The following is a 21,449-nucleotide window of genomic DNA, read 5'->3' as shown; positions in this document are numbered from 1 at the left end:
GAGCCTGTTGTCACTCTGATTATCATGAAGGATGTTCCTAATGACTGAGGTCCAAAACCAAGGATCACAGTTTAAGGTACAGGGTAGGCCATTTAGGACTGAGATGAGGAGAAATCTCTGCACCCAGAGAGCAATGAGCCTGTGGGATTCTCTGCTACAGAAAGCAGTTGAGACCAAAACATTGAAAATTTTCAGGAAAGAGATAGACACTGCTTTTAGGTCTAAAGGGTATGGTGAGAAAGTGGGAGCAGGGGACTGAGTTGGATGATCATATTGAATGGCAGAGCAGGCTTGAAAGGCTGAATGGCCCACTCCTGCTCCTGTTTTCTTACGTTTCTATGTATATTTGAGCACAATATTAACATCCAATAGAGAAAGTTCCACAGAAACCTAATCTTAAAGGTATTGCCTTCTTCTTGAGCATTCAGTCTTGAACTTAAGCCTTAAAATTGCACACCTCAGTGTGCACATTGGTTTCTGTGTTGGGAACAGAAGTTGTAATGCCTTTTCTGCTTTGGCTTGCTGTACCCTCACCCATGAATCAAAGGGCTGTGGGCTCAAGGTCCAGAGCTCAAAAATCCAGCCTGGCATTCCCAGCGCAGTATTGAGAATGTTCTAGAACAGAGGAGGCACCTGCCCTTTCAAGATAAAATGTAAAAGATCCTCTGGCATTTTTATAAATGAGAGGTTCGGAGAGGGAATGGTGGCATGGTGGTACAATCCATAATTCACTGACCCTGGTTAATTCGGTGGGATTGTGCATTCAAATCCACCCATGGTAATTGTTGGAGTTTAAATTCAATAAGTAAATCTTGAATTGAAAGCTAGCAGCAGTGGCCATGAAACCATCATTAATTGCTAGAAAATATCCTTTAGGGGAGCGAGTCCAAATGTGACTCCAAACTATTGGCATTATGGTTGGCTCTTATTTGTCTTCAATGTCAACTCAGGATAGGCAACAAATGCTGCCTATTAGGGAAGGAAATCTGCCATCCTTACCTGGCCAGGTCTACATGTGACTGCAGACCCATAGCAATGTGGTTGACTCTTAAACCACCCTCTGAAATGGCTGAGAGAAACACTAAATTCAGGGGCATTTTAAAAAATTCTTGTATGGGATGTAAGTTTTGCTGGGTAAGGAACTGAGTGGTTCTCTTTCTAAACCATTTCAAAAGTCAGTTAAGAGGATGGTTACAAGCTGGCCATTAGACTAGTTTTTAATGACAAATTTGTATTGAATTCAAATGTTACCATCTGCCATGGCAAGATTTTAGCCCATGTCCTCAGAACATTAACTAGGGCTCTGGATTACCAGTCCAGAGGCATTATCACTAACACCACTACATCCCACATTCATCAAATGTACAGCCCCCAATCTATGAAGGGTCATCCTTTTTAACTTCATTTAGCGACTAATTTTTAATAATGGGTACAACAAATGCTGATCTTGCCAGTAACTTCCACATCGCATGAAAGAAGGGAATTCTCTCCATATTCTGGGACAATATTTATCCCTGAGGAACATCTCAAAGATGGATTATCTAGTAACCTTACAGAGGTTTATAAAGTAATGAGGGGTATAGGAAAGGTAAATGGCAGGTGTCTTTTCCCTCGGGTGAGGGATTTCAAGTCTAGGCAGCATATTTTTAAGGTGAACGGAGAAAGATTTTAGAAAAGGCACGAGGGGCAATTATTTTACTCAGAGAGTGATTTGTGTGTGGAATGAGCTTCCAGAGGAAGTGGTGGATATGAGCAAAATTGCAATGCTTATATAATTTTGATTTTATTTTCTCGTGTAACAAAATACAGTGAAAAGCTTTGTTTACGAGTGGGTACAGGCAGATCACAGCAAGTAAAGGATGTACAGATCAAAAAGACTCAGAGGCATCTTCTGCTTGATGGAAGAGGTTGTAGGAGATCATAACTGGGGTGCGATGGGTCTTTGATGATGTTTCTGAAGCAGGGTCTAGGCCCGAAACGTCAGCTTTCCTGCTCCTCTGATGCTGCTTGGCCTGGTGTGTTCATCCAGCTCTACACCTTGTTATCTCAGATTCTCCAGCATCTGCAGTTCCTACTATCCCAAGAAGAGGCATTGTTGTGCTTTCTTGATCGTTGCATTTAAAAGACCGTTTAAACAACATTTTGATAAGTGCATGAATAGGAAATGTTTGGAGGAATATGGACCAAGTTCAGGCAGGTGAGACCAGTTTAGTTTGGGATTGTGGTCAGCATGGATTGGTTGGAACAAATGGTCTGTTTCCGTGCTATATGACTCTATGGTCATGATCATGTTGCTGTTTGTGGGAGCTTACTGTGCATGAATTGGCTGCTGTGCTTTCTACATCACAATAGAGACCGTGCTTCTAAAGTTGTAAAGTGCTAGAATGTCTTGTGGTAGCAAAGGGTGCTGCTGGAATGTGAGGGAAATTCCAAAGAGTGAGAAAAATAAAAGGAAGAGGGAAAGAAAGGGTTATGCTGACTGAGTCAGACAGGGAATGAGTGCAGCATGGACTAATTGGAGCAAACAGCATGTTTCTGGCCTGTGCGATGTTGTGATCCCAGACAGCACAATCCCTTTGATGCATCTTCCAGTCACAACTGCCAGAGAGAGACCATTTTGAAAGCTGTTGCCATGGTTACTATCAAAATGGGAGCCATTTACATTGGAGGCTGATGTCGTATTGAGAATTTAGATCTGCTGAACTGGAGAGAGGGCTTTAGGTAGAAGTAATTCTCATTTCTGTAATTGTAATGAATCTTCAGTGGTGTAATGAGATGAGACAGAAAGCGATGGAAATATGTGCTTACTGGAGCAGAGAGATCCTATTTAGTGAAGTGTAACTGACTTAACATCTACATATTAATTGTGACACAGTAGAAGTATTTACAACAAGCACAGCCCAGTCTTACAGGGATAATGAGTAGTGGCAGCTAAGTCAGATGACAAATTCCCTATGCTTTATGGAATTGATTGGATGGACATCTTCTGGATGTGATTTTAAATTGAGACTCCATCCACCATACCCCCATCCTCCAGCTCGAAAAGGGGTCATTATGGATCCTGTAGCATTATTTATACAAAGAATAAGATTGCTGATATCCCTATCCAAAAAAGGATTAATTACATTTCTATAACGTTGAACACTTGGAAGTTTTGTGCCTAGTGTTCCTGTCTCTGAGGCAAATGTTCCAGGTTCAAGTCCCGCTCCAGGACTTGATAGATAAGGAAAGTGTGTTTGTAACTCTATCAAACAAACTGAGCATCAACCTGCAAATCCTGTCAATGCTGACTAACAGTGGACATGAAGAGCAGGTGTGATTCCTTGTCAGCCATGTATTAGAAAGGGATTCTAGGGGTCATAATTTAAAAATAAGAGATCACCCATTGAAGACAGAGATGAGGATTGTCTTTTTCTCTCTCAGAGGGTTGTGTGTCTTTCGAATTCCCTTCCTCGAAAGGAATTGGATCCATAATCTTTAAATTTTTTTTAAAGGCAGACAAAGATAGGTTCTTGATTGCCAAGGGTGTAAAAGATTATCGGGGATGTTTAGGAATGGAAAGTTGAGGTTAAAATCAGATCAGCCATGATCTTATTGAATGGTGGAGCAGGCTTGAAGGGCTGAGTGGCCTCAGCTTCTCACTTGTTCATATGGAGCATCTACCATTACTATCCAGGCACGCATGTAAGTGTGTATGTTGCCATTGCAATGCAGACACCTTGGGGAGGCAGAGAGCAATTGGCTCAGTTAACTGGACGGCTGATGGGGATCAGATTGGTGTCAGCACCTCAGGGTTTAATCCTTATTCCAACTGGGCAGTGTTTGTAGACCCACCTCCTTGCCTTACCCATGGGGGTAATCATGGCACTGTGGGCAGTGCCTTTGGGCAGAGAGTTCATAAATTACGCCTTCCACAACCTCAAAAACTCCTGAAGTGGCTTTATAGCCAGTTAAATGTTTCTGAAGATCAGTCGTTGCATTATGGATCATAGCAGTCAATTTGCACACAGCAAGCTCCCACAAAAAATGTGATAATCTGATTTTATGTTGGTTACATATTATGTTATTTTTAACATTGATTGAGGGATAAACATTATCTAGGACACTGGCTCCTGCTTTCTGACAAAGTAATGCCATGTGATCTCTACGTCTATTTAAGAGGGCAGATAGGACTTCAACTTAATGTCACAACTGAATGAAAACACTTCCAACAGTGTATCCTGCAGCTTGCTGGCTGAGTTTTTGTGCTTGGTTCTCTGTGTGGGATTTGAACACGTGGCTGTCTGACTCAGAGGCACAGAATGCTGTATCTATATCTTAATGACAATATAACAGAGTAGATGCCTGATGTGAACAAAAGAAGTGAATTGGTCTCGCCTTATTGCAAGATTGTAAATCCTAGCTGGGCACCACATGGCTGCCATGTTTACTGATGGTTTATTCTCTCTAAACTATAACAAGGCAGAGATGTTTCTAAGAGGTGAGACCAGTTCTGTTTACAGTTCCAAGCTCTTACTCCCTTTTCCTGACTGTATTTATCTACTATATAATTATTGTAAGTCCAGGAAAAGAGAATGGGGCAAATATTTGATCGGACTATCATCCATTTACGTTATATAGGAATATAGGCTCAGGAGTAGGCCATTCAGCCCCTCCAATCTGTTCTGCTATTCAATGAGATCATGACTGATCTGTGTCCTTTGGCCCTTATCCCTTAATATGTTTGCATAATAAAAAATTATCTATCTCAGTTCAAAACTAACAACTGATCCAGCATCCACTGCCATATGTGGAAGAGAGTTCCAAATTTTTAACACCCTTTGTGTGTAGAAATGCTTCCTAACATCTCTCCTGAATGGTATGGCCCTAATTCTCAGACTATGCCCCCAGTTCTACAATCCCCAACCAGTGGAAATAGTTAATCTTAGTGTACCCTGTCTTTTCCTGTTAATATCTTGAAGAATTTGATTGGATCACCCCTTAACCTTTTAAGTTCTAGAGAAAGCAGGCCCAAATTGAATAATCTCTCCTCATAATGTAACCCCTGAAGTCTAGCTATCATTGTTGTAAACCTGTGTTGTACCCCCTCTGAGGGAGTTTTGCCTCCTAAGATGTGTTTATCAAATTGTGGGGAAACAGAAGACAGGATAAACAAGCAAAAGCAAAAGACCTCATTATGCACAAAGTTTATCTTTGGCTTTTTGAAAGGGAAGGTGAACTTTTTAACTATTTGGATCAGATAGGCACAGGTTAAACTCAGGTTAGTTAATCTTTTGGAGTTGTTCAAATCTCACAGGTGCAGAGGAAATGAGCAGAGTGACAGAGCAAGAGTTGGAATTAATCCGTGAGAAAGAGCCACAGGAGAGGTAGAAATTGGCACTGACATTTTGCATGAAGGTTTCCTGTCAGCTGGGGCCCTGTGGGAAGCTCTCTCACCTCTGAGTCAGTAGGTTTTCAGTTCAAATATCCTGTGTAGTGCCAAATTCTACTTGACACACCTAGAGCAGCATTTGGGGAATGCTATGCAGCCTGATATATTATCTCATGGGAGAGATGTTAAAGCAAGTTCCTCTCTGTTCTCCAAGGTAGTGTTAAAAGATCCAACAGAATTATTGCACTGGAGAGATTCTGACCATCTATCCTTGATATTCATATTACCATTGCTGAATTGGCTATAATCAACATCCTGGATGGGTCACCATTAACTAGAAACTGAACTGGACCAGGCATATAAGTACCGACAAAAGCTGGGATATTTGCAGTGGGTAAGTCACCCCCTGACTCCTCAAAGCCCATCCACTATCCAGGAGGCACAACTCAGGAGTGTGAAGGAATACTCCCCACTTGCCTGGATGGGTGCAGCTCCAACAACACTCAAGAAGCTTAACACCGTTCAGGACAAAGCAGCCCGCTTGGCTGGCACCACATCTACCATTTTAAACATTGACTTTCTTCACCAATGATGTATAGTGGCACCAGCATATACCAGATACAAGATGCACTGCAACATAGGAACAGGAGTAGGCTATTCAGCTCATTAAACCTGCTCTACCAGAGAAGGACTGACCAAGTTTGACCAATCTCCCCTCATAGGACTGTCCCCCCATCCCGTGAATAAGTCTGGTGAAATTTGTTACACCCTCTTGATGGCATTAATATCCTTTCTGAGGTAAGGAGATCAAAACTGCACACAGGTGCAGTCTAACCAAGCTCTTATACAACTGAAGCAAGATTTGACTACTCCTATTCTCAAATCCTCTTGTGGTTAAAGCTAACATTCAATTAGCCTTCCTAAAAGCTTGTTGCAGTCGCATGTTAGCCTACAGTGACTTATTGACAAGGACATCCAGGACCTTTTGTACATCTACACCTTGTAAATTCTCACCATTTAAAGAAAAATGCACCTCTGTTCCAACAAGGTGACCCCCATCTCCTACCTACTAACCTCATCCCGCCTCCTTGACCTGTCTGTCCTCCCTGGACTGACCTATCCCCTCCCTAACTCCCCACCTACACTCACCTTTACTGGCTCCAACCCTGCCTCCTTGACCTGTCTGTCTCCTCTCCACCTATCTTCTCCTTTATCCATCTTCTATCCGCCTCCCCCTCTTTCCCTATTTATTTCAGAACCCCTTTCCCCTCCCCCATTTCTGAAGAAGGGTCTAGGCCTGAAACGTCAGCCTTTCTGCTCCTCTGATGCTGCTTGGCCTGCTGTGTTCATCCAGCTCTACACCTTGTTGTCGCAGATTCTCCAGCATCGGCAGTTCCTACTATCTCTGCACCTCTGTTCCTCCTACCTAACTAGATAAGCTCACATTTTCTCCACATTCTACCACGATCTTGCACAATCATTAAGCCTGACAATTTTTCCTGAAGCTGTTCTGCATCTTCCTCACATCACACACGTTCCCACTTAGCTTTGTATCATCTGCAAATTTGGAATAATTACAATAGGTTCTAACATCCAAATCATTGATGTATATTGTGAACAGCTGGAGTACAAGTGATGATCCTTGCTGTACCCACTAGTGACAGTCTGCCAACACAAGAATGATCCATTTATTCCAAATTTCTTGTTTTTGTCTGTTAGCCAACCCTTAATCCATGTCAGTACATTACCTCCTAACCCATGTGCTATAATTTTTCTAACCAACCTTCTGAGGGGGACCTTATCAAAAGCTTCCTGCAGATCCAAGTATATCATGTTCATTGAATCCCCTTCAGCAATTTTGTTAGTAATATCCTCAAAAATTTTCCAAATTGTCAAACATGATTTTCATTCACAAATCCATGCTGATTATGCACAATCAGATCATTTTCATCTAAGTGTCCATTTAACACATCCTTTATGATAGATTCTGGCATTTTTCCTTTGAGTGGTATAAGGCCAATGGGTCTGTAATTCTCTGTTTCCTCTCATTTATTTCTTAAATTGTGTGGGTGGCATTTGCAGTTTCAAATCAGCAGAAATCATTCCAAACTCTATGGAATTTTGGAAGGTAGTCAACAATGCATTGACTATCTCTATAGCCACTTCCTTCAACACTTCAGGTCCCAGGGATTTGTCAACTTTCAGCCCCATCAATTTCTCCAGCACAATCTTTTTACCAATCCAAATTTCCATTATCTTGTCTTTCTCTCTTGTCATGTGGATCTCTAATTCTGAGCGATTTCTTATCCCTTTCTCAGTGAACTGCAGCAATTCACCGTGCCTCCTGAGACAGCACATTTCAAGCCTATGACCTTTGCCAACGAGAAGGACAAAGGCAGGAGATGAGTGGGAATGTCACCATCTGCAAATTTCTCCTCCAAATCACTCACTGTTGTGACTTGGAACTATATTGCCCTTGCTTCACTGCCACTGAAACAAAATCCTGGATCTCCCTATCTCACAGCACTCTCGGTGTACCCACCGTGTCTGGATTGTAGCTGTTCAGGAAGGTAGCTCACCACTCTTGTATAAAGCAATGGTTCTTGACAATACCATACAGCCCAAGGGGGTACAGCAGTCTTCTTCAGGAGCATTCTTAAGGAAAATAGTTTGTCCCAATGATTCGGGTTTTGCAGAATTTGACAGTGTTACTGGACATTCTGTTAAAGTTGAGCTGAAAACAAAAAAAATGATGAAGATCCCAGCGGGTCAGGCAGCATCCATGGAGAGAAAGCAGGCCAACATTTTGAGGTTAGATGACTCTTTATCAGCTCTGATGAAGAGTCATCTGGACTTGAAACATTAGGCTGCTCTCTCTCCATGGATGCTGCCTGAGCTGCGGTGATCTCCAGCATTTTTTGTTTTCAGTACAGACTCCAGCGGCTGCAGGAATTTGCTCCTGCTAAATGTAAGCTTCATTGCTGGGCTACGGACAAGTTACCATGGCTGAAGAAACAAATGTTACAACCTACCAGAGCTGAGGTTATGTTGGAGTAACTGTTAAAAGCCTAAAAATACTATAAGTTACACTACGGTTCAAGGAGTGTCAGACAGTTGAAAATGATTGTGTCTACTCTAGGCATGTCACAATTTCAAATTCCTTTGGAGAGCGAAAGGAGTTCGATTCCCTCTCAAAGAACAAAGGAGCAGCCAATTAATGGCAGGACACTAGGAAACTCGGAGGAATAGAGAGATTTTGGGATGCTTGTCCACAGACTCCCGAAGGAGGCAGGACAGGGTAGTTAAGCAGGCTTATGGTACACTTGCTTTTATCAATTGAGGCATAGATTATAAGAGCAGAGAGGTTATGCTGGAGTGTACAGGACCTTTGGTTAGGCAAATCTGAAGTACTGTGTGCAATTTTGGTCTCCACACCATAGGAAGGATTTGATTGGACTGGAGGAAATGCAGAGGAGAGTGATAAGGGTGTTGTCTAGAGTGGACAACTTTAGCGATGAAGAGAAGTTGGATAAGCTCAGGTTGTTTTCTTTGGAGGAGAGAAGGTTGAGGGGGGTCCTGGTAGAGGTGCACAAAATTATGAGGGGCAGGGTGAATGAAAAACAGTAGTTTGCCTTAGTTGAAGGTTCAATAATAAGGGGGCATAATTTTAAGGTGAAAGGCAGCAGGTTTAGAGGGTATTTACGTTCCTGTCAGAGTCAAAGGTAAGGCTGGTAGGATTATGGAACAATTGATGAATAAAGTTATTGAAGTTCTGGTCAAAAATGAAAAAGAATCATATATTAGATATGGACAACTGGGTTCAAATGAATCTCTTGAACAGTATAAAGAGTACAGAGGGAAATCAGGAAGGCAAAGAGGGGATATGAGATAGCTTTGGCAAATAACGTTAAGGATAATCCAAAGAGATTCTGCTAGTACATTAAGAGTAAGACAGTAACTACAGAGAAAGACTAAGGCCCTATAAATCAAAATGGTGGTGTTTGTGTTGAACCTCATGAGATGGGAGAGATAATAAATTAATATTTCACATCAGTTTTGACTGTGGAGAAAGAAATGGAGGCTAGAAAATGCAGGGAAATACCTGACCTAGTGTATCCTAGGGTATTGTGGGAAGGTAGGGAGAAAATTGTGGGCCACCTTTCAGAAATATTTGCATCATGTGTAATTACAGATGAGGTGCTGGATGACTGGGAGAGTGGCTAATGTTGTGCCTTTGTTTGAGACGTGTTATAAAAATAAACCTGGGAGCTATCGACCTGTGAGTCTGACTTCGGTGTTGGGTGAGTTGTTGGAAGTGATAAGATTTGCATGCATTTTGGGAGGCAAGGAATGATTAGGGATCATCAGCATGGTTTTGTGCGAGGGAAATCATGTCTCACAAAGTTGATTGAGTTTTTTGAGAAAGTAACTAAAAAGATTGATGAGGGCAGAGTGGCAGACGTTGTTTACTTGGATTTTAGTAAAGCCTTCATCAAGATTCCGCATGGTAGTCTAATCAGTAAAGTTAGATCACATGGGATTCAGGGTGAACTTGCCAAGCGGATACAAAATTGACTTCACAGCAGGAGATGGAGGGTTGTGCTGGAGGGTTGTTTTTTGGACTGGAGGCCTGTGACCAGAGGTATTCCACAGGGATCGGTGCTGGGTCCACTTTTGTTTATCATTTATATAAATGGCCAAGGAGTGGCAGATGAAGTTTAATTTAGATAAATGCGAGTTTTTGCATTTTGATAAAACAAACTAGGGCAGGACTTATACAATTAAAAATAGGACCTTGGGTAGTGTTTTAGAACAGACAGATCTGGGGGTTCAGTTACAAAAATATTTGAAGTTTATGTCACATGTACACAGGGTGGTTAAGAAGGCATTTTGCATACTTGCCTTCATTGCTCACTCCTTTGAGTATAGGAGTTGGGAAGTAATGTTGAGGTAGTACAGGATGTTGTTGAGGCCTCTTCTTGAGTACTGTGTCCAATTTTGGTCACCATGTTATAGGAAGGATATTATTAAGCTGAGTGTTCAGAAGAGAGTTACCAGGTTGTTGTCGGGAATGGAGGGTTTGAGTTATATGAAGAGGAAGGATAGGCTGGGACATCTTCCACTGGAGCATAGGAGGTTGAGGGGTGAACTTATAGAGGGTCTTAAAATCATGCAGGGCATAGATAAGGTGAATGGCGGATGTCTTTTCCTATGGTGGGGGATTTCAAGACTACGGGCTATATTTTTAAGGTGAGAGGAGAAATATTTAAAAAGGACATGAGGGGCAACCTTTTTACACAAAGAGTGGTTTGTGTGTGGAATGAACATTCAGAGGAAGCGGCGAATGCAGATACAAGTACAACATTTTAAAAACATTTGGATAAGTACATGGTTAGGAAACGTTTGGAGGGATATGGGCCAGCCGCAGGAGGGACTAGTTTAGTTTGGGGTTATGGCATGGACTGGTTGACTGAAGGGTTTGTTTCCATGCAATATCGCTCTCTGACTCTAAAAATCGTTTCACCCAGAGGTGCACTGCCTGCGTGGGGAGTTGAGGTGGGAAACCTCACAACCTTTAGAAAGTACTTGGATGAGCAGTTGAAATGTCATAACATTGAAGACTATGGACCAAGTGCTGGAAGGTGGGGCCAGCGTAGATTTAGTGTACCTTTGGCAGTACAGACTTGATAGGCCAAACGGCCTCGTTTGTACTGTGTGGTTCTATGAACTGGCCCAGGAACAAATAGTTGTCAGCCAGATTCCTACAGTCATTATGGGAAACAGAACAAAAAGAAGGAATCTGTTGAGACTATCCTCAATGGCATGAAAATGGTTTCACATGTCCAAGAAGAGAGAGTGGCCAGCAAACCAAAAGAGGCTCAACCACATTTAACAAAGACAAAAGAGAGACCCACACAGTATGATATTGAAAGACGGCCAGGCCAGAAATCCAGCGAGGTCACATCATTTTAGCAGCAGCAGTGTTGCACAACCACAATTTCGTAATGTTAGACAAAAGCCATTTAATTTATAACAGAGAGAGTATCCCTGTTTCTCTTCAGGAAAGACATTTGGAAAAGATACACCAGGGGCACTTAGACATTGCCAGGTGTTCTGCCAGGGCTCAGTTAGCAGTGTGGTGGCCGGGGATTTCAAAAGCTTCCCCATTGCGAAATCAGTAATTATACAGCACCATTGAGACTAGAAAATAGGCCTGCCATCACTGAAGGCAGAGCAGAAGCAATCCCTGTGAGATGAAGCAAACACTGAGAACTAGAAGGAGCAGTGCAACCCACATGAACTAATTCAGCGCTCTTTAATTCATTATCTCCAAGCAACTGAACAGCCAATACCAGTGCCAGAGATAATGTTGAGTGAGCAGCGATCTTTCAGGGACATCACTGACAGCCTGAAAAAGTTTATTTCATCAGTCAAAATAAAAACACACTGGACGACTGAAGACATCCAGTCTCACTAACAACTCAGGAGTCATGAGGTGAAAATGACACCCTAGGAGCCAGGCCAACATTCACAGATAAAGGTCAAAGTTAGGAAGTAGAAACTATCTGGTCTAAGCATCCAGGATACTGCAAAACAAAGGTTACCTCTTCCAATTGGAATGTGATTGTTTCATCCAGAGATCTAGGTACCGTAGGAAGAAATGTTTTTTCTAAATTTCGACCGAGGAGCTGTCTTTTTGGGAGGAAGTTCGGGAAATTAAGGTCCTCCAACTGAGGTAATGGACCCAGCAACAATGCCGACAAAGAGCAATGTTATTTGTGAAAGATATCTGAGATATCCAAGATCCTCCAGTGGAGATAGGATCCACAGATCAGAATGCGGGTTAATAGACCGCCTGCAAGAGATCTACCATTCTTCCGAGTAAGAATGGAGTGCTAAATAAATACCAAAAGAACTGCAGATGCGGAAAATAAGAGACAAAAATATAAATTGCTGGAAGAACTCAGCAGGTCTGGCAGCATCTGTGGAGAGAAATTAGAGTTAACATTTCAGGTTGAGTGACCCTTCCTCTGATCAGAACAGAACATGTAGTGTAATATACATTGTATAATGGGTTAACTATGGGGAAAGAAAGCTGGAGGGAACATGCACAAGTTAATGGTCTTGTTACATGAGCCCCACCCATTCTACTGATATCATCCCCAATCTGTTGGGGACAAATGAAGACTGAGGTGAATTTCACATTCTTTAAAATATCTCCAGAGGATTGGACATCGCTTTTGGAGAGAGCAGATGTATTTATACCAGCTCCCTAAGGTCCTAGTACCTACACATGACCAAATATAGTTTTACCTTTCGCTATCATATGATAAACTGTCTTGTAATCTAAGAGCCGTGTTTCTTATGTAGATGCTCTACCACTCAACTTTGGATAGACTTGAGATAAAGCAAAAGGCAAGGGAAGATTGGTCACAGCAAACTACCTCAAACAACCCTTACCCATTACCAGATCCTGGTAGAGGTGGCAAATACAACAAGTTACCAGGTGTGGTCATCAGAAAAATACCACTGCCACCACCTTCCTAGGGCAGTTATGGATGGGTAATGGTGCTGGCCTAACCAGCGGTGCCTAAATCTCTTAAACAAATTTTTAAAAAGGTGAAATTCTCCTTAGTTTTCATTTGCCTCTCAGTGACCATCAATTAAACAGATGATCTGGTCACTATCACATCGCCGTTTGTGGGAGCTTGCTGTGCTCAAATGGGACTAACATGTCCCACTAGGACAATGCGTACGGTTCTGAGGAAGGGTCACCGGACCCGAAGCATTAAGGCTGTTTTTTTTCCTTCACAAATGCTGCCAGATCTGCTGAGCTTTTCCAGCAAATTTGTTTTTGTTCCTGATTTACAGCATCCGCAGTTCTTTCAGTTTTTATGATTCTGAAAGTATTACATTGACTGTAATACTCATTGGGACATCCTGAGGTCATGGAAAATAACTATATGAATGCATTGTGTTTTCTTTCTGTACTTGCTGGCAAAACATTTGCCTGAATGTCATTTTAATTTAGGGCATCATCAGCAGTTGCTTAAACCATCTGCACTAAAATAACAGAGCACAGAACTTGATGTGAGGGTGTTTCAGATTTGTACAAGGCTATCACTAACCACAGTTCCCACATTGATCTGTCCGTGTGCAATTATAAAAGCCACTGTTACAATCCCTTAGCAACTCATGTGATTCACAAAGAACTTTCAGTTCACCAGCTTAAAAAACAAAGTTGATCCTATGGGACTTAATTAACTTCCCATCCCTTCAACTCTGAGCACAAATCTCATCAGTGGCTTCACTTTTGTACAGTTATGTTGTCCAATTGAACAGTACGGGTGAACTTACTAAAGGGAAAGCAACCTCATTATTGTACAAAACCTATTCCCATCGATAGGGGAAGAAGTAAACTTTGTTCAGAATCCAAGCTATCACTGGCGGATGCCTACGTTTTATTTTTGCAGCAATTATAGAATATCTAAATCAGCAGGAATTCTTGTTTAGCAAGATGGATATCAATATACTGTATTCCCTTAATGTGGTAACACATCCTGAGGTGCTCCATAGCATCATTATCCAGCAACAAATTTGACAGCAAAACATATCAAGAGCTATCAGGACAGATGACTCCATAATGGCTTAGAGATGAAACTATTGAGGGGCATTTTAAAGCAGAAAACAGAGGCTAAGCAGCTGATCTCAGTGGGAATTTCAGGGCCTGGGGTCCAGGCACCTGAAGGTACCACCAGTGAATGGTAGGGCAATGAAAATTTGGGCTGCACAGGGGACCTGGGTGGGAAGAGAGCTGTGGTGCCGGAGGAGATTCCGGAGCTAGGGAGGAACAAGCTCATGGAATGATTTGAAAACAAGGATGAGATTTTCAAAATCGAGAACCAGAAGACGATCTAGAACAGGGACCACGGGATTGGTGGTTGAAAGTGATTTGATTTGAGTTAGGATAAGGACAGGAGAGTTTTGGATGATCTTAAGTTTGTTGAGGGTGGTATAAGGGAGCCTGACCAGGAAGGAGCTTTCTGGAATCTAGTCATGTCTAGTGTAGGGCAGCATGGTGGCACAGTGGTTAGCACTGCTGCCTCACAGCACCAAGGACCTGGGTTTGATTCCAGCCTCGGGTGACTGTCTGTGTGGAGTTTGCATATTCTCCCCGTGTCTGTGTGGGTTTCTCCTGGGTGCTTGTTTTCTCCCACAGTCCACAGATGCGCAGGCTGGGTGAATTAGCCATGAGACATGTAGGGTTCCTGGGAAAGGGTAGGGGGTGCTCTTAGGATGCTCTTTGGAGGGTCAGTGTGGACTCAATGGGCTGAATAGCCTGCTTCCACACTGTAAGGAATCTATGATTCTAGAGGTAACACAGATTTAAACGAGGCTTACAGCAGCAGCGGGAGGTGGTGATGAGTGACTAAGGAAGGTGGAAATAGATGGTCATGGTGATGGGTCTGGTGACATGCTGTATATACACCTTTAAAAGGTTGTGTCTTAAACTATTGTCCATCAACATCTACATTGACAGGATGTAATGTATCAGTACCATGTCTTGAGAGCTATCTGAAGCAGCAGTGACAGGGATCAGATGTACCGTACATAATCTCCCTGTGAATATTATCTGTATTTATCTTACCTTCAAATTGCTATTTCTCCAGTCCTTGTGTTTGATGGGTGTTTTTACACCCAAAAAAAGAAATTAACAATGGAAAAATTCAGCTCAGGGTCCAAAACCTGAATTTAACTCTTTGTGGGAATTGGCCAGGTTGACTAGCAAAGCCTCCTGACCTCGGCAGGAATTACTCCTCATTGCCTGGGTCCTCAAAATATTCCCAACCAGAAGGTAGTGGCAGCCATTTGGCTGGTGGAAAGGGAGTGTTATTGGCAGGAACTCAGCATTGACAGAGACTGAAGAATGGAATCTTTGGGTAAAATTGTGGTGAGGGGCTCCCATTTGGAAAGGTGAAGGGTCCAGGAATTATGAGAGCCTAAACTTTCCTAGTGAGGCCTGAGGATGACTCCTGCTGTCCCAGACCCTACAAGATAAGGAATTAATTTTTAAAAATGTGAAAGTATACCCATTTCTCCTGTGAACCTCATTTTGATGGCCTGTGGTTGAGTTACGAGTAAAGGCCTGAGAAAAAAAAGCCTGACAATGCCAATGAGGCCTGGTCTGTAGGATCCTGCTGATTTAGCCTGTTTGGTTTGTTGCCTGGACGCTAAGTTAAAAGTGAACTCTGCGGAAAGGGTAGGGGGTGATAAGTAACTCCCTGGTGATTTTAACATCTCTCCCATCTGCTTGCTATCAGAAGGAAAGGCTTAAAATAACCCCCTAACTGTGAGAATTGGAATGATATACCACAATGTTTCATACAGTGCTTTGGAGACATCCCTGAATAGTCAAAGCTGGATAGAGTTGTTATGTTATATTAAACTTAGTGGTCAGTCATTCTTCATGTGAGGTTGGGTTTTATTAAATTATTAAAACAACTTCAGTTCTAGATATATTGCTTGCTTAATGAGCTAGATGGGAAATAAAACTCATAATGGCTATCCTGGTATGTGCACAATTCTAAGTGATAGCTGCCCAGAAATGTACCAGTAATTACACCCTGGCGTATGCCAAGCATTCTGATCTCAATCTGGTTGCCAAGTCTGGTTGGACATATTCCTGGAGAGTTTACCGAATCATCTTCCAACCCAAATGAGTCCTCCTCCCCATCAATGAATCAATTAAAGGGTCTGCCGTAAATGGAAAAATAATATAATTTTTAATTTATTCTCTGCTTTTATTATTGTCTTTTTTTTTTAAAGAATATAATGTCTGTTTCTAGATTTGCTTGCAGCAGCTCCTGAGAAAATTATTTTTTGATTTGTGGAGAGTCCAAGACCATCCTGGAGGGTTGGCAGCTCTTTTTCCTAAACTGGGCATACTTCCCTCAGCTCCTGAGGGGATTTGACTGTGTAGTCATTGGAACCATGGCCAGGTGGATCTCATTGACTTTGAGATTCTTCTTTGGGGTTGTTAACCTGGGCTAATCAGGGAGCCCTGGCTGACAGATGTAAATAAGAGATTCAGAAGGTCTCCTCAGTCTCGGGGCTGGTTTTGAGCTGGCTGGTCAGAGCCTACTTGCTATGCACATGTAAATAAAAGGTGACTTGGTGATAGGATACCGGCATCTGTGCAGTTATTTTAGATTGGGTAGATGTTGAAAGGGTGTTCCTTCTTGTGGGTGAATCTAGAACTTCGGGTCATAGTTTAAAAATAAGGGAGCTCCCATTTAAGACAGAGTTGAGGATAGTTTTTCTCTCAGAAGGATGTGAATCTTTAGAATTCCCTTCCTCAAAAGGCTGTGGATGCAAAATCTTTCGTTATTTTTAAGGCTGAGGGAGATAGATTCTTGATGACCGTGGGGATGAATGATTATTGGGGATATACCGGAATATAGGGCTAAGGTGAAAGTCAGATCAGCCATGATCTTATTAAAAAGTGAAATAGGTTCAAAGGGCTGAGTGGCCTACTCTTGTTTCTTGTTCATTTGTTCATAGTGTCGTTGTTGTCAATAGAGGTCTGTCATCTCAGTGTCTGTCATCTGGAGAACCACGGTTAACAGCTTTCTAATCTTTATGTCTCACTTTCACACTGACACTGGCTCCTTACCCAGAAAGTGGTTGTAGCCAACATATTGAATAGGTGTTCGATGTGGTTCATACAGCTAAAGGGATCAAAGGACATGGGGAGAAAGCAGGAACAGGGGACTGAGTTGAATGATCATCTGTGATCATGCTGAATGGTGGAGCAAGCTTGAAGGGCCGAATGGTCCACTTCAGCTCCTGTTTTCTGTGTATCCATGTCAACATTTCAAGGGTTGTGAAATTGGAATCTCCTCTCCTTAAATACTTACAGCGCGTTCAGGTTGGTTCGCATAGTTGCCACTGAACCCAACATACACCTTGAAGAAATTTGTAAAACCCATTTGATTGGATCCACACTTCATGTGGTGTTGAACTGAAGGCTGTGAGATCACTCCTCTAGTGATTCCAGCTCCAGCTCAGTCTGGAGTTAGCCAAGGTCTGAATTCCAGATAGGGGAGTTGGCATCACACCAATCATGAGTAAGCTTGCAGAATGAATGAACAAGTCTCAACTAGGACAAAGCCATTGTGATGAAGGTGGAGGTGAGTCACATTCTTAAATTGTTGCAGTTGTACTGACAGTTGTTTTACAATGCTGTGAAGTAAGGGACCTCCAAATTCTAGGCCCACTGACAAGAATGCTTGATATAATTCTATTGTAAAAACTCACCAAGGCTCCCTTGACAGCACTTTTGAAACCCACTGCATTCTACCATCTAAAAGGACAAGAGCAGCAGATAGATGGGAACACTTTCACCTGCACGTTCCCCTCCAAGCCACTCACCATCCTGTCTTGGAAATATATTGGTGTTCCTTCAAAGTTGCTGGTTGAAAATCCTGGAACTCCCTTCCCGACAGCACTGTGGGTATACATATACCTCATGAACTGTGGGGGTTCAAGAAGGCAGCTCATCTCCAAGGGTAAATAATGCCAGCCTAGTTCTCATGCCATCAACAAGTAATAAAAAAAAACATGATTTAGCTGGGTTAGTGTATGATTTGGAGGCGAACACGGAGTCAATGGTATTCCCATGCAGTTGATTCTCCTGTGGTAGAGATTGTGGATTGGGAGATTCTGTTGGTGAAAGTACCCAATTTTTATGGAATTTACATTTTGAAGTTTGATTCTTGTGTGGGTCAGTTTCAAGCTAACATTGGTTCATGTTTCTGACCTACAGGACAACCAAGAAGAGAAAATTCCACAGCCCACCTCACCAATGAGAAGGATCAGGAGCAAGTCATCACACCACTCACTGGGAATGAACAGGATGGTACAAAGTTCAAAAGGGCTAATGAGAAGCTTTGGCTGCCAGAGAGACAAAGTCACAAAACTGAGAAATCATCTTCGACAGAAGCAACTGAAATAACCACCATCAGAAATGAAGAGAACCTTTCTTCACCCCAAGAGAGAGAAAATTCCAGAAACATCTCCACAGTGAGAGATAATTCAAGCACCAACACTATAGGTAGAACTTACTTAGAACTGGTCACTGAAGCATCTGGTGATGTTGCTCCCAAAGATGATAGAGAATATCTTTCAGCAGTGACTAAGCACACAGAACTTATTAGGAAATTGGGGGACTACGGTCAACACCAGGAAGGAAATAATTCTCAATCTTCAAACATTAGCAATGAGGCATGGAAAGAGCAGGCTCCACAATCCAAACTTGTTTCATTGCTGTTTCCAAATGTCAGCAAGAACACAATTCCTCCTGGCGAGAACAGAACTACAGACGTACATGAGGGAGAGAAGACGATGGCTGTGGTAAATGTTACACATGGGATGAGGGACATACAGCCTCACAGTGTCACAGGTCACCCTGGTAGAGAATTCTCTGAGCATACCTCCGTTCCAGTGAGGCCCTCGACAGGGTATACAAGCCTCATTCAAGTGGGATCTAGCACCTTGGCAGCTCGTGACCTGGGAGGAAGTGGTGATGGAGAAACAAGTTTCCTAAACCAGCACCAGATCGGTTTGGATGCTGCCAAAAGTCATTCAGGACTTGTATCTGGACGTGAGATCGATACAGACGAAAGAGGGTCTTTGGCAGACAGTGTGCCAGAACATCTCAAAGAGTCTGAGGAGGAGCTCCAAGAGACGACATTGGCTTTTGAGGGGCACTTTAAAGATTTTACACAGCCCACTCTGCATTCCACAGCACTCACTGATACCTCAACGTCAAAAGGCAGCGAAGAACATCTGACAGAAGAAACAGGGCAGACATATTCAATAACGCCAGGGAGAGACAAAGAATCCCTAAATGGGTTGGATGGAAGTCAGCCCCTTGGCAAACAAAATCCAAGCACTGTTCAGCCTTCTGTAGTGAATACAACAGATGAAAATGAAACAAACAGTCAACCACCTACAAAGAAACTGATAGCTTCAGATGAGATTCAGCAAACAATGAATAAACTGTCTGAAATAGAAAGAGAAGATATTATAACAGTGACGGGTGCCTCAGAAATTGGATTATTGTTACATGGAGAGAAGCCGCAGAATAAAATTGAAAAATCTCCCAAGGCCCACAGAGACCAGTCAAAAGCAGTAACATTAGCTTCAGGCAGTTCAATGTTTGCTAATACATCTATTGAGTTAGGACAGGGACCATTACACTCAACAACGTCAAATGTTGTCAGGAATACGGAGATTGCGTTGACAAGTGTAACAGGAACAGTTGACAGAAAAGAAGGCACTGGAGTATCTGGCCTCAGTCCAACAGCCAAGTCAGCTATGCACGTTGTCAAGGAAACTGAGGAAGCAATGCTTGCAGTTACAGTCACGTCCATTACTCAAGATTCACATGCAGAATTGGAGCTTCCAAGAACATTTGCCCTCACAGCAGAACAGTCAACGGTGGCCACTGTCTTAGGCACAACTGGTCTAGGAGAGGAAGAATTACAGAGATTGGAAAGGCTAGAGAGAGCTGGTGAAGACACTGCTTCCACGGAAAGTCCTGTACTGTTCACTTCTGTTCCGTTTTCTACTCCACTGCACAACCTGAGCTTGTCTCATCATGAACCTGCAAAAGAAGTATACAATAACATGGAGCACACGATTCCGTCTGTGCCTCACGATGCAGAAACTCTATCCTTGGAAACACGGATGTCTTCTTCATATGAAGAAGCTGATGGCTCGGGGGCAGCAGAGCAGAAGTTAGTCACCACTGACCAAATGATTGAGGATCTGACCGAGTCTGCCTTGGAGCAAAAGAAGGACCGTTCAGCAGTAACTCCATCCATCATTAGCATCAATGACTTGTATGAAGGACTGGTCTTTCCAATAACAGGTGAGAGCAAATGTACTTATTCATTATTGACCGTTGCTAGCAACAGATGTAAATACTGGGCCAAAGATCAGGCTCTGGCTAAAATATTGTATCCACTTCTGGACAACCTCTGTGGAAATAGAAGGGGTCACAGAAAGGGTTTGGCCTGTTATGATTTCATTCAGTAAGATTGGATGGAAAGGACTTTCTCTGTTGGAATTCTGTATCATTAAGATGAGGTTTGTTCTTCCTGAATTGTGGAAGGTACTGGCATGCACAGCCCTGCAAGTGTGGTGGAGGCTTTCGAGAAGGGCATTGATGACTCTTTGGATAGAAATGGCGTGCAGGGATATGGGGAAAAGACAGGAGATTGGCACTAGGGGGTATAATCAGTGCAGGCACAATGGGCTGAATGGCCTCGTTCTGCACTGTAACAATTCAGTGATTCTTTACAATGGGGATGGTTTGGAAAAGGAGTCGAACCCGATACAATTCAATATGTTGTTTTAGTTCAGTTGCAATATCACATTCAATTCTAATCACAACACATTAGAGAAGTCTAAAAAAATTGAAAGAACTGCAGATGCTGTAAATCAGAAACAGAAGCAGAAATTGCTGGAAAGGCTCAACAGGTCTGGCAGCATCTGTAGAGAGAAATCTGAATTAATGCTTTGGGTCAAGTGACCCTCAGAACTCTTTTTCTTCTGGCTTTAGGGAGGATGTTGAGGCTATGGAGAGAGTATAGAAGAGAATTACCTAGAGCTCTTGTGATACTGTAGTTGTGAGCCTTTCTGGGTCAGAAGGTCTGGATTCAAGTCTGGAGATGTTTAATGACATGCCCAAACAGGTTGATTCGAAAATGTCGAAGAGAATTACTAGATTAGCAGAAGGTTCCTCCAATTACCTTAATGCTGTGACGTTGGGCTAATGATGCCACTGCTATAGTATTTCCTGATTTACTCATAGGACAGATTAGGAGAGCAGGCAAAGAAGTGGCAGATGGAACAGAATGTGGGAAAGTGTGAAGTTATGCACTTTGGTAGGAAGAATAGGAGTGTAAACTACTTTCTAAATGTATCTGAAATCTGAAATTCAGAAATCTGAAGCACAAAGGGACTTGTTAGTCCTAGTTCAGGATTGTCCCAAGGTTAACATGCAAATTCA

The 21,449-nt window shown here is 42.5% G+C and overlaps 1 protein-coding gene across 1 annotated transcript in view; it reads left to right on the top strand.

Moving 5' to 3' along the window:
• Positions 1-21,449, top strand: part of LOC109921562 (neurocan core protein-like) — a 167,192-nt gene that overhangs the window by 88,665 nt on the left and 57,078 nt on the right. The window contains exon 7 of the mRNA XM_048613943.1: positions 18,198-20,306. Coding sequence (XP_048469900.1) covers positions 18,198-20,306 — 2,109 coding nt within the window. The remainder of the gene's footprint in view (positions 1-18,197; positions 20,307-21,449) is intronic.

Source organism: Rhincodon typus, chromosome 29 (genome assembly GCF_021869965.1).
Source record: "Rhincodon typus isolate 14 chromosome 29, sRhiTyp1.1, whole genome shotgun sequence".
NCBI lineage: Eukaryota > Metazoa > Chordata > Chondrichthyes > Orectolobiformes > Rhincodontidae > Rhincodon > Rhincodon typus.
Note: the sequence above shows the minus strand (reverse complement) of the source record. Positions and strands in the feature narration are given on the sequence as shown.